This window comes from Thamnophis sirtalis, unplaced genomic scaffold, assembly GCF_051295495.1.
Source record: "Thamnophis sirtalis isolate CommonGarterSnake01/CBP01778 unplaced genomic scaffold, rThaSir2_p1.2 scaffold_4, whole genome shotgun sequence".
NCBI lineage: Eukaryota > Metazoa > Chordata > Lepidosauria > Squamata > Natricidae > Thamnophis > Thamnophis sirtalis.
In genome coordinates, this window is record NW_028261384.1 from 117406097 (window position 1) to 117420604 (window position 14508).

Sequence of the window (14508 nt, forward strand, 5' to 3'; positions counted from 1 at the left end):
GTATGTGTTGAAGTTGTTTTAATGCAAACCAAAGATGCCTTTTAAAAAACAAGTTTACATCATATTCTTATGCATGCCAGTGCTGTGTGTGAGGTAATTTAAGGTGGTTCTGACATGTGTCGTCGGCATCTTCATATCCAGTCACATGGGTGGCAAGCCACTCCCATCCGGTCACATGGGTGGCACACCACTCCCACAAAGGAGGCCACACCCACGGAGTAGGTTCAAACAATTTTTGAAACCCACCACTGATCTGGCTTCTCCATGACTTTGCTTGTCAGAAGGTCTCAAAATGGCCCCAGAACACAGCGACCGTCATAAATACACGCAAGTTACCTAGCATCCAAAATTTGAACATGTGACCATGAGGATGCGGCAACAGTAGTAAGTATGAAAAACAGTCATAAGTCACTTTTTTCAGTGCCCTTGTAACTTTGAACAGTCATTAAATGAACTGTTGTAAGTCAAGGCCTACCTGTATTTTTGCTGTAACTTTAAAGGTTACAAAAATAATTTTGTAAGAGTGTTGTTATGCCAGAATCCTTTCAAGTCTGGCATCTGCTCTCCTTTGATACACAAGTTCTGGATCCCCTCTGGGGACTGAGGTTACTGTGGCTAAATACACCACTGGAACCACACTGACATTTTAATAAGTCAGATTTCTTTTTTACAATCCCACAAGCCACAGAGGGAATCTTAATGCTTCCTCCCCAGCTGTCATAGAGATCAAAACTTGACCCAGCTCTCTGGAATTCATGTTAAACTAAGAAAATGCATTGATACCTGCAGCCCAAGGGTGCAATTCTAGTGAAGAATGAAGCCAGAATGAAAGAGATAAAACTTGCTTTTCTGCATGCTGTGAACCTGATCAATATTGGGTCCCCACACACCTATTATTAGCTCCTTCCCTCCCTCCCTCCCTCCCTCCCAATCCCCCAAGTCTTCAACTTAGTTTATAAAGATAGCACTTGTCATTTGCTGCATAAGGCACACCGGCCTGAGGCCGAGCACCAATGATGAGAAAAAATGGAGGAGGGGGGAGAAATACACGTTATCTTTGCTATGCACACCTATGGAAGGATTTCTAATAGGAGCTTCTTTCTGAGTCACACCTTGAATGCAAATTTAGCTTCCTTTTCTCTTCCAAAAGAGGGATTCAAGCCGTGTGCTTTCAGCAGCACCCTCAGAAAAAGGAAAGGCGGCATGATAACACTGCACTTTGTTTTTTTTTTAAAAAAAAAAAACACGTTTTTAATGCATGGAAGTGAAATAAAGATCTGAGTTGAATGGAGAAGGCTTGGCAGGAGACGAGTGGAAAGAGCTTTCGTTTCTCTGCTTGTTAAGCTGCCTCTCTTTCCTTCTGAGCTGGTCCTGAAATGAGGTTTCAGCATGATGGAGCATGGTTAAAAGAAAGAAATTGTGGAAGGCAGGGGGAGAGGGAGGGAAATGGGGGTTCACAGGATCATGTATTGAATAGAATGGAATGGAAAGGAATTGAAAAAAATAGAATAGAATAGGATAGGATAGAATAGAATAGAAGTGGAATGGGATAGAATAGAATAGAATAGGAATAGAGTGGAGTGGAGTGGAATGGAGTGGAATGGGATAGGATAAGATAGGATAGAAGTGGAGTGGAGTGGAATGGAATAGAATAGAATAGAATAGGAGTGGAATGGAATAGAATAGAATAGAATAGGAATTTTGCAGTGATTCACTTAACAACTGTGGCAAGAAAAGCGGGAAAATGGGGCAAAAATTACTTAACAAATGTTTCACTTAGCAACAGAAATTTTGAGCTGAGGTGTGGTCATAAGTTGAGGACTTATGTCGAACATAAGGCACAACCATTAAGTGTGGTTCATAAATTGCAAGCAAACCATTGTAAATCGAGGACCAGCACCTAATCGGCCTGCTAAACCGGGTTTTATCTTTATTGCATAGAAGGCGAAGACCACCGGAGGGAGCCCGGCTCTCGATCTCTGGGAGGGCAAGCCAGGATTCGGTGACTTTAACAGCCACATTCGCTAGATGGCTCTGCGCCTCTCTCCATCCTTTCCCCATTCCCAACCAGCTCCCCCCTCCCGATTTCCCCACAATCCCCCTCCCTCCCCCCAATATCCCGCGCGGATAAGCCCTGATGTTTTGCAGAGGCTCCCTTCACTCCATTCCCCAAACCCGTCCCTGCACCAGCATGGGAGGGCGACGTCCAGCACGGTGAGCAGCGCCTGCTTTCTGCACGCCCCGGGAGGGAAGGATGGGGTCCCCCCAGGGGTACCGAGCTTCGTGGTGGACTTTCCTTCTGCACCAGGCGCCGCACATTAACTTCCAGTTCGAGGCAGCGGGGAGCGAATTTGCTCCAGAGGATTTGGGCTACCAGCAGGTGAGTGTCCCCCCCCCCACCCCGCACACACACACACGCGCGCACACACCCGTGGGAACGTGGGAACCGAAGGCACGGAGCGAAGAGAGACGGGACCGGGGCTCGCTAGGACAAGAATGGGGAGCCGGCAGGCAAGCCAGCCGAAGGGAGAAGAGAGAGGAGAGGGGCGAAGGAAGGCAGCGGATGGATGAAGCCGGGGAGAAAAGCGAGAAGGGGGGAAAAGAGGCGCGGGGCGGGAGGGAAACATTTGAACAGCGCGAATCCAACTGCAGCGCAGCGCCGAGCAACCTTGGTGGATGGATGTAGGGAGGGACGGGGGGGGGGCGATCGGGGCAAAGAAAGGCAACGGGGCAGAAGAGGGACTCTCGAAATAGGATGGGGCAGATGCAAAGCGTCCAAGGCAGAGGGAGGGAGGGAGAGAAGCCCCCGTGCAGAGGAAAAAAAGTGAGGCTCAAAGGGAGGCAGGAGGAAAGGAGGGAAAGGCGAGGCAGCCTGGTCCTGGGGAGGATTGGGACGGGGAGGATGGACTGGGGAACCCGAGGCGGGGAGGCGGTTAAGGGAGGAGCGAACGGATGGGAGATATCCGGAGGGAGACGAGCCTGGGAAAGATGGAGGACCAGATCGGAATGAAGTTCAAGTAGGGAGAGATGGGGAGGGAATGGAAACGGAAGGGATCAGAGTGAGAGAAATGAGGATGGGGACGAAGAGCAGTGGGAAGGAGCAGTCGAGAGCATCCCTGGTCTCCCAGAACCTGAGTTCCTTTGAGGTTACAACATGCAAGAAAATGTACATTCTTCTCTTAAGGGAAGAATTTTGGGTAGTCCTCTTGTTTTAGCTGACACTCACTGGCCTTTATCAGCCTAATAGTATCCTTTTTCAACATGACATCCTCCAGATGTAATGGAATGTGTTTGGCCATATTGGTGGGAACCCTGAAAAATCACAGATCTAACACATTGGGAAGGTGCAAAATTAAAGGACATCGCCTTGTGGGGACACTTAGAAGTTGAGTTCTGTAGACCGACTGGTCTAGAGAAGAATGTCTAAAGACATGTTCAGAGGAACCAAGAGAGTGTGAATATAGCTGGCAATGATCCAGCAGTTGTGTCACTGAGAACAAATGCTGCACCGGTTGTGGAAGTAGATATCAACCGGTGCTGTGCTTGGTGGATTCACAAGTAACATCACTGTTTGCTCGAAAGCAGCCATATCTAGCATGACTGAGAATACATGGCAGCCATATTATCTGTATCAATTTTCATAAGCCATCACTAGATGAGTTTTGTCTTGATATGTTGTGTGAACTCAGCCACTCTGCTTTGTAAACCATGATTTATCAATTAGAAGCAATAAGCAATATGAGTGAGACAGGCACTGGTAGTTTTTTCAACAAGCTGTGGTTTAAAGCAAACGTGGCTTAGTAAACTGGTAGGCACAAAATTACAAGCACTTATCTGCATATTTCCATTTAGCTAGGCACAATTCAAGATTTTATTTCTCAACCCTTTGCTTCTTTTTATCCACACAAATATGATCTAAGGAACTTGGGAAACTACTTCTCTGGGATTAAGTAGATATTTGCCCATTAAAAAGTGCTCACTTTTAAAGCAATTGTGTTATGTAAACTGCTAGAAAATTCAAATGCATATACCAGCATGAATCATAGAAAATATAGGGGAAGGAAGGGGGGGAGGGAGGGAAGGAAGGAAGATCATAAAACATTCGCAAAAAGGCTCTACTATATATTTTAGAACTTTTTTTTTTGGTCTGGCAGAGAAAAAAAAGTTCAGTGTTGGCAAACAACATAAATCCATCCATTTCGTTACATCAGGTGTAGATTTCTCCCTTTAATATTATACAGTAACTCTTGTATCTAAACCCATGACTGAAAAAATCCACAATTCTTGATACCTTGGTAAATACTAAAACCTGGTCATATACCCAATATCACATACCTCCTTAATATACCACTATTGATCCAGAATTATATTAACAAACCAGTGTCAACTCACATTGCAAGAGTAATAGGACAAGGCTAAGTCATATCAGATAATGTTCCAGCTCCTGAATTATATTTCTAACACCACGGTAATTTTATCCCATCCTTTTCTGAAACCCAACATTTTCAGAAATGTCCACGATGTATAAAACAATTCTCTTGTTGTTAATGTATTTACTATCCTGTTATGGTTATAATGAACTGATTTCACATTGTTTAGTACAGTCCTTTATTCTCAGTATTTCAGAATATCATATCAGGTTGGAAGGGACCTTGAAGGTCTTCTAGTCCAACCCCCTGCTCAAGGCAGGAGTCCTTATACTATCTTGGATAAATGGTGGTCTAATCTTTTCTTGAAAGCCTCCAGCAATGGAGCACTCACAACTCTGGAAGTCAAGCTGTTCCGTTGATTAATTGTTCTCACTGCCACACAATTCTTCCTTGGTTCCATGTTGGATGTCCTTCTGACCAGCTTCCACGCACTGCTTCCTCCCCTCAGGTGCTATCTAGAATCAACCAACCTGCTCTTCCCTGTGACAGCCCTTAATATTGGAAGATGGCTATTGTGCCACCCCTTAAGGTTAAGCCTACCAAGTTCCCTTAGCCGGTCATCCTACAACTTAGCATCCAGACTCCTTGTCATCTTTGTTACTTTTCTCTGCCTTCTTTCTAGGGACTCAGCATCTTTTCTGTATCTTGGTGACCAGAACTGGATGCAGAACCCCAAGCATGGCCTCATTAGTGCAATATAGAGTAACACTATGACACTATTATCTTGATGCAGCCTAGGACTGCTTTGGCTTTTTTGGCAGCTGCAGCATATTTCTGGCTCACACTTAAAGTGGTGGTCCACCAGGGGTCCTAGATTCCTCTCACAGACACTGTTGACAATTTTGTACCTGCGCATTTTGTTTTCCCCACCCAAGTGCAGGACCTTACTTGTCTCACCGTTGACATGCACTTTGGTGGACCAAGTCCAATGCTCAAGGTCACCCTGGAGAAAATCTATCTACATGGTTGTGAAGAGTTGATAGCAACAGCACTTATATACTGCTTTACAGTGCTTTACTATCCTCTCTAAGCAGTTTACAGAGTGAGCATATTGCCCCTAACAATCTGGGTCCTCACTTTCCCAACCTCGGAAGGATTGAAGGCAAAGTCAACTCTGAGCTGGTCAGGATCAAACATCTGCCTATGGACAGAGTCAAATACTGCATTCTAACCACCATGCCACCACAGCTCTTATAGATACTGACCTCATGGCACATAATCAATTTCAAAAGTCACAAAAATGACTACTGCAATGTGGTTTGCAGGAGGCTGCCCTTGGAGAGCATCCGGAAGCTGCAGCAGGTACAGAATGCAGTGGTGCAGGCAATTATGTGGACTGCATTGGTTGCCAGTGTACTTCTAGGTTCAATCTGAGATGCCGCCCAGAGTCCTTCGGGAGTGGGCGGCATACAAGGCCAATAAACTCAACTCAAACTCAACTGATAATTACCGATAAACCTTTCCATGGCATGAGCCTACCATGCCTTTAGGTCCAGTGAAAGAGCCATGCCCAGAGTCCCCATCTATTAGAGGATGTCATCCAGCAGGATTCAGGAAGTCTCTTCTGTCATGGCATCTTCCCTTTGGAACATCGTCTCTCTGGAGATTAGAGTAGCATCAATCCTGTTGGCATGGTTGTGTCACCAAACCTAGGCATCTGGATGTGTGGCAGAGCCTATGTAAAGGCTGTACTCATGATGGCAAACCTATGGTACATGTGCCACAGATGGCACACGGAGCCATTTGATAGGGCACACGAGGCATTACCCTGTCAGCTCCAATAAGCATGTGCATGCTGGCCAGCTGACTTCGGCCTTCTTTTTCGGCCGTTTTTCGCCCTCCGGAGGCTTTCCTGAAGCCTCTGCAGTGCGAAAAACAACCCAACATGCTTCAGGAACGGACTTCCAGTTTGCCCATAGGGCCATTTTTCGCCCTCCAGAGGGAAGCCTCCTGAAGCCTCTGGAGGGCCCTGGGGAGGGCAGGGGAGGCCTTTCAGCCTCCCCAAGCTCCTAGAAAGCTTCTGGAGCCTGGGGAGGGCAAAAAACAGGTCCATCGTGTGCCAAAAGCAGGACGGGAGGGTGGGGATCACGCGCCCATGTATGTGGGGAGGTCACGCACATAGAATCATGGGTGTGGACATGCCTGCCCAAGACCCCCCTGCACTTCCCCCGCTTTTGGCACGTATAAGGAAAAATGTTAGCCATCACTGCAGTATACTATTATATAGAGGTGGTGAAGTGATAAGAGTGCAGTACTGCAAGCTACTTCTACTTACTGCTGGCTGCCAGAGGTTTGGCAGGTTGAATCTCACCAGGCTGAAGGTTGACTCAGCCTTCCATCCTTCCGAGGTGGGTAAAATGAGGACCCAGATTTTTGGGGCCAATACAATGACTCTGTAACCCGCTTAGAGAACGCTGTAAAAGAACTGTGAAGTGGTATATAAGTCTAAGTGCTATTGCTATGTGGTGTTTTTAAACTATTGTTAGCCATTCAGATTCAGGGACTTAGATGGGCAATCTAATATACAAACAATCCTCACTTAGCAACTGCCTCAGTGACCATTCGCAGTTACGACGGTGCCAAAAAAAAGTAACTCTGCGACCCATGCCCACATTAACGATCCTTACATCATCTTTTTCTCAGTCATGTGATTGCCATTACAACCAGTTAATATAGTTCTGTGTTAAATCATAATCATAGTCACAATTACATGATTATTCAGTTAGTGACTGTTTCAGATAACAGCTGTGTCGCTAATCCCAGTTACAGTTACTAAATGCGGAGAGCCTGTGATGTGAAAATAAATGAAATCAATTCTATCAACGTCTTTCAAAGAAAGTTTCTGAACTTCTAACCTCGATGGAACATGATGTAAACATATATATATGGGAATGATCCAGGGAGATGGGTTGAAGAGATCCTGCCTGGAGAGTGGTCAGATAAAGACAACATAGCCCACAACTGCATAATGGGAGGGGCAGGAGGTTCAGAAGGGACCCTCCCTAGTTTCTTGGGCTGTAAAGGTGATTGTGGGATAATTTTACTTTTAGATTTGCAAGGTTCTGTTAATGTAGCTTTACAATAAAGTAGCTTTAATTTATTTGTTTTTGTTTCCTGTCTGGTCTACCTGGGAAGGCTGACAAATCAGAAGAGGTAACAAATATCTAAGCTGCACATATTGCTAAGAAAGCCTCAGAGACAATATAATTTTTTTTCAGTACAGCAAAAGTTTTAAAAAGTTTTCTCAGAGCTGAGTGGATCCAAGAAGACCAGTTTACCCAAAAGGCATATTAAATGCTAGTCATTTAGATAACTTAGACTTTTCCATAAGCATAAGCTCCTCATGGATAAACATTCAAAATTATGTTTGCAACCCAATATTTCCCATATAAGTTTGTAGATTGTGTGCATTCATACATATGAAACTATATAAACAGGGATTCCAGTATTTGTCAGGACCTCAATTTCAATGTAGTTGTTGTTGTTGTTGTTGTTGTTGTTGTTGTTATCATCATCAACAGCAACAGCAACAACAACTGGAACACATTTAAACATCACTGGCATTGACAAACTTACCATTGGTTAATTGCAAAAGACAGCTTTACTTGGAACAGTTTATATCCTGCAACAATATATATAACACCACCAAACATCAGCATCTCTCTATACCAAGTCCTTGGGAAATACTCAACAGGTGGATAAAAATCCAAATCCAGTCAGAACATCTGTCTGACAGTGCAATGAACCATAATAATAATAACAAGCCTAAAGAAGAGAAAATGTTTACACTTTTAATGCCATACAATAACTGGTGAATGCTTAGTGATGAATATGTGTGTGTGTAGGAGACATTCAAACCACTTTTCTTAATAGTAGCTATAATATACTCAGTGAAAATATTATAGGATGTCCTTGCCAAGAAATGTGTTCATTGTGTTTTGTATTTATTTAAAATTATTTAATGGAAATATCTGGGAAATATAGAAACAAAGCCTTGAATTTTACTCATTGTAATCACATTTATCTTACTTCAACTACATATACAAGAGTTTTAAACCATCTGGCTAGATCTGTACTGACATCAAGGAAGGAGTAAATTCAAGTTTGCCAGCTGAGAAATCTTCTGTTGCCAAGATAAGTAAAGGGGTCAGAGGGTGACTAGTAACATCAAGTGGGATTTATCTCAGTTCAAAAAGTAATCAGAGATGATTCCAAATTCATGTGCTAATACAGTAAGATTAAGGACAGACATTTCTGGTTTTCTGACAAAGCACATTATTAACGTAATATAAAATTTTATGTTTCTCTGCTAGGCAATTTAATTTATATTTTCATGATTTCTACCTAAATTGCAAAAAGGTGCTAAAGCTAAATTAAAGGACATCCATGATATGTATTTCAACATATGTTTAACCAAGGAAAAGGCACACTATTAATAATTATTCCTAATTTAAGAGCTGAATAAATCTTGTCAATTCATAATACAGATAGTCCTCAACTTACGACCACAATTGAGTCCAAAATTAATGTTGCTAAGTGAGAAATTTGTTAAGTTGCCCCATTTTACAATTTTCTTTACAATTTCTTAAGTGAATCACTGCAGTTGTTAAATTAATAACACAGTTGTTAAGTGAATCCGGCTTCCTCATTGACTTTGCTTGTCAGATGATTGCAAAAGCATATCCAGACACTGCAACCGTCATAAATATGAGTGAGTTCCAAGCATCCAAATCTTGGTCATTTGACCATGAGGATGTTGCAAACGCTCATAAGGGTGAAAAATGTTTATAAATCACTTTTTTCCCATGAGGTAACTTTGAACTGTCACTAAACAAATTGTTTTAAGTCGAGGACTACCTGTACAAAACTTTGGCAAAAACTTTAGTTTTGAAGAAATAAGACCTGCAGGATTTTGTTTATTTTGAGTTAAAGCAAGAGCATCAGTTTAAAATCTAGTATTATGAGAAACCTGTCAGGTTAGGCTAAATCCAGCTTGAACTGTAGTCTAACATGTGGGACCAAATTTTCACTTTTAAAGTCCTTCATAGCATGGATCCCTCAAGTTACTTGAGGGACCGTCTCACCCCATTGGGATTGACCCATTCATGCCGGTCCCATTCACCCGATTATTCTGGCTGGTGGGGTCCAGGAGGAGGCCTTCTCTTACTGTTGCTCCTGCACTTCAGAACATCCTGTCATCCCCCACCATCTGAGATTGGCCCAAACTCTCCTATCTTTTTTAAAGGCCTAAAGATGTGGCCAGTGAGCACGAGGCGGGGGAAATCAGGGAGCACAAGGTTATGCCACCTGCATCGCCCATCTGCCAGCTGCCCCTCCCTCACCCACCCATTGGCCCAAGCCCTTCAGCCAAACGTGGGCCACCACTGTGAAAACGGTACGAGGCCCATGGGCTGGAATGTAAGGCTGATGGCGGGGAGGGAAGATCCACTCTGGCGGGGCTTGACTGCCTTTCGGGCCCTGCTTTGGACTGCCGCCTGCTCGACCTCCACTCCGCCTCAGGTCCCGTATCCAATCTGTGACAAGAGGGCAGTTGTCCCCATTGGGGGCAACAGCACAGTGAAGGTGATTGATTGAGCAATTACAGATTCCTCCTGCCCCAGCCTTCCCTACGTGTCCTTAGGTTTTAATGTTCGGTTTTAATTTATTTATGCTTATATGTATATAATGTACAATGTCCAGATACATTTGTATGACTGTAAGCCATCCAGAGTTATACTATGGTTAAGATGGGCGGCCAACAAATTTTATAAGTAAATAAATAAACTTAGTTGTTAGCATCTTAGCATTTGTTTTTATCAAGCAATGAGGTCTATAGTGAGAATAGATATTGGAGATTTTGCCCAGCCTCATCAAAAACTAAAATATAAGGTTTTATCTGAAAAACCTTCCTTGTGGGCCTTCCATGGGAGATGGAACCCCAATATACCTTGTATGCCAATCAGTTTTTAAAACTGTAAGTACCAGGAGTTTTCCAATTTCATAGATTTAATCAGTGACAATTTAATAAAGTAACATGAATAAGCTTGTCCTGTGATAAAGATTGTACCCACCTTCTGTAAACTGGAGTCTCATCTTGTTCTTATTACCTTAAATTTATCATAACTGCTCACTCCAGCAGACTTTGAGTGGCTTTCAAAATGAAATACTAAATTAAAACAATTAGAAGCATACACAAAACAAAACAGCCAAGTTAAAAACAGCCATTGATGAACAATCTGAATTACAGAATTTAGAACACAGTTGTTGCTGCTGTTGTTGTATTTTTTAAAAAGTTGATTGATGAATGGAATCCATTTATACCTTCCCATTTATATCCCTAGTAGATGGTACAATATTTATGACATTTCTCTCCCAGTTTGAAAATTATTGTAATCTACAATGTGATGTTTCAAAAAGAATATTTTTGAAATGTAAAGCTGAGGGATATCTGCATAGAGGGGGTTAAAACCAGAGATGGGTTTCTGCCAGTTCGGCCCAGATCGGGTGGACCGGTAATAGCGGCAGCAGGAGGCTCCGCCCATGCGCAGAAGCATCGCGAACGAGTGAACCGGTAGAAAAATACATTGAAATCCACCACTGGTTGAAACAATGATGGCCACAGCTCTGTGATCAAACCTTGCCCCTTTTTAATGTTTGTCAAAGTTTATACAAATGGGAAACAGTTTTCACTATAAATAATATCTCCTTTCTGTGGACAGTTCTGGTATTGTTTATTTAAGTTTGTGTTTAGCAGAGGACAAAGGTTTATACAGCTCCAGATATAGGAAGTATGCATAAAACAAGAACAATTCTTGAGATTTCTCATTTTAAAATGTAGCATTCATGCAACTTTTTCTGTGATATACATGAATTAATATTTCTGCTTCATAAAATACATATAATTCAGCAAAAAATACATTCACAGATCTTCAAAGAGTGGTCATCAGCTTGAGCAATAAATCTTACAGACGCATGATCAGAAATTATAATGGCATCTCTATTAAACATGCTTTAACTTTAGATATTCCAGATGAAAAACTAACAAATGCTCTTAATTTGGGCTCTTTAATATAATAAGTGGAGTACTTATTTTCCTGACCAGCTTGAATTTAAAATCCTTGTTATTGGGGGAGGAAACACGATAATAAGAGATCCAACAAGCAAGATAACTACAGTGTACTTGGTACTCATTGTTAATTGGTTCTGGGAGACGCAGGGTACCAAAAACAATGAGTATCAAATATTTTTTTCCATAAGAAATAATGTAATGAATCACAAGGTAGCCAACACTGACAGGTTCTAGCTTGTGCATTGAGTACTAAACAAATGATCAGTATAGGTAGTCCTCAATTTACAACAGCTCTTTTAGTGACTGATCAAAGTTATAACACGCTGAAAAGAGTGACCTATGGCCGTTTTTCACAGTCACCATTGCAGCATCCCCATGGTCACTTGATCAAGATTCAGATGTTTGGAAACTGGCTCACATCAATGAGACGGTTGCCACGTCCCAGAATCATGCAATCCCCTTTTGCGAACTTCTTACAAGAAAAGTCAATAGGAAAACCAGATTCACTTAACATCTGGGTTACTAAGTTAACAACTGTAGTAATTCACTTAACAACTGGGATAAGAGATGTTGCAAAACAGGACAAAACTCACTTAACAAATGACTCACTTAGCAACATAAATGTTGGGCTCAATTGTGGTCATAGGTTGAGGTTTACCTGTATTGGGACAAGATTTTCACATCAATTATGTTGAGTACCAAATTCAATGAGTTTCAAAGCAGTTGACTACCAAGGTACCACTATAACTTCCATTGTGAATTAGAAAGAGGTGGTATTCAGCAGGTTCTGACCAGTTCTGGAGAGCTGGTAGTGGAAATTTTGAGTAGTTCGGAGAACAGGTAAATACCACCTCTGACTGGCCCCGCCACCTTCTATTCTCTGCCTCCCGAGCCCCAGCTGATTGGGAGGGAATGGAGATCTTACAATATCCTTTCCCTGGAGTGGGGAAGAATGGAGATTTTACAGTATCCTTCCCCTGCCACACCCACCAAGCCATGCCCACAGAACTGGTTGTAAAAAAATTTGAATCCCACAACTGGAATTAGCCTCTCCTTCATCCACTCCAGGGTTTAAAAGAGTTGCATTTGAGAAGGAGCACAGAGTATGGTAGAGATGGGAATGTAAATTGTTAACTAGCTTTGTGCTAGAATTCCTCAAGGCTTTGTTCAGGTGTGATACTGGAGCCTGCAATATGTTTAACCCCGTTGCTGAATTAATTCATTTGCTGGCTTCGCACAATCCACTAACCTATAACCTAACTAAATGGGCTGTGTTTGCACAAGATGCTGAGCTGAAAAACCAACCAGAGTTAACATTAATCGAGGTTAACAGGCATCTGCAAAGGCATGTAAAAATACATCAGCTTGGCTATTGCCTCGTTAAGTAGAGAGGGCAAATACATCAAATTGTCATTGAGCACAAATACATTTCTTTGAATTTTTGAAAGCCTTGGCAGACACAGGTATGTATTTAACAAGGAAATGAGATGCTACCACTAATCTGTGTTGCTGTGCAGTGTGTTTCTTAATGTACATGTACTTTATAAAGCTTTTCTAGGCAGCAGAAGCTAAGAAAAAAACTGAATGAAATAGTTCCTTTTCATTTAATGCACAGAACTGAAAATGCTACAAATGCTGGGGAAGTGTTTTCAGAGTGTAATCTTGAACGGAAAGGAAATCGTCTGAAAAACTTCAAGAGTGGATTGTGGTTAATTAAATCAGTGTTGTCTGTGGAATAGGCAAGACAGTTCAATCAATCAATCAGAATAGATCTGATAGGGACATTGGAGGTCTTGTAGTCCACCCCCCTACTCAAGCAGGCGATTCTATATCATTTCAGAAAAGTGACTGCTCAGTCTCTTCTTAAAAACCTCTAGGGATGAAGCACCACAACTTCTGAAGGCAAGCCTGGTTTATTGGTTAACTATTCTCACTGTAATGAAGTTTCTCCTTAATTCCAGGTTGCCTCTCTCCTTGATTAGTTTCCATCCATTGCCTTCTGGTGCTTTGGAAAATAAGTTGAAACATCCCCCTCTTCTTTATGGCAACCCCTCAAACGCTGTAATACTACTTTCATGTCACTTCTACTCCTTCTTTTTTCTAGACTAGCCCTACTCAATTCCTGCAACCATTCTTCACATGTTTTAGTTTCAGGCCTTTAATCATCTTAGTTGTTCTTCTCTGCACTTTTCGAAAGTCTCAACATCTTTTTCTGTGATAAACAAAACTCGATGAAGACAGGGGTGGGTTCTGGCAGTCACTACTGCCGTTTGCTCGTGGGCGTGCTATGTGCGCATGGACATGTTTGATGCGCAGATCAATAAAAATTGTTCTGCTCATGCACAAAAGCAAAAAACAAGATGGCGGTGCCTGTGGCACTGCTGGGAAAACTGGTTTGGGGGCTTGGCAGGCCTGGGTTGCTGCCGGTTCCGACGACCCAGGCCGCCAAACTACTACCGGTTCAGCCGAACTGGTCCGAACTGGTAGGAACCACCACTGGGTGAAGTATTCCAGGTGTGGCCCTACTAAGAATTTATAAAGCAGTACTAATGCTTCACATGATTTTGATTCTATGCCTCTGTTAATACAACCAAGAATTGTATTTTCTTTTTTGGTTGCTGCCGCACATTACAATATAGCGTGAACACAGAACAATATTTCTGAACGTGGATAACTGGAAAATGTGTGGACTTCAATTCCCAGATTTTGCAACCAGAGGAAGTCTGGGAGTTAAAGTCCACACCTCTTTAACACGCCAAGATTAAGGAAGCACTGATTCAGAATGATAAAATTTATGATTTCATACATACATTCATTAAGTTGAAGGAAGAAGGAAGAGGCAGACACGTTTCCTTTCAATCAGGCCAGCTCTTATTTCCATAGCAAAATCAGGAGGGTTATAGGCCATGGCTTGGCGTGCACCTTCTTAGAAAACAATATCTTCCCTGTGTGTATATTCTTTTGTTGGATTTTTTTTTTTTTTTGCAAAAGATTGATGAATAGCGCAGA

At 42.4% G+C, this 14508-nt stretch overlaps 1 protein-coding gene across 2 annotated transcripts in view; it reads left to right on the forward strand.

The window, feature by feature from the left end:
• Window positions 1-2118: 2118 nt before the first annotated feature.
• TTYH1 (tweety family member 1) overlaps window positions 2119-14508 on the forward strand; it is a 102477-nt gene continuing 90087 nt past the window's right edge. The window contains exon 1 of one of the 2 annotated variants that reach the window (XM_014065782.2): window positions 2119-2380. In XM_014065782.2, coding sequence (XP_013921257.1) covers window positions 2255-2380 — 126 coding nt within the window. In that variant the 5' untranslated portion in view covers window positions 2119-2254. The remainder of the gene's footprint in view (window positions 2381-14508) is intronic. The other variant, XM_014065783.2, reaches the window with a different exon arrangement.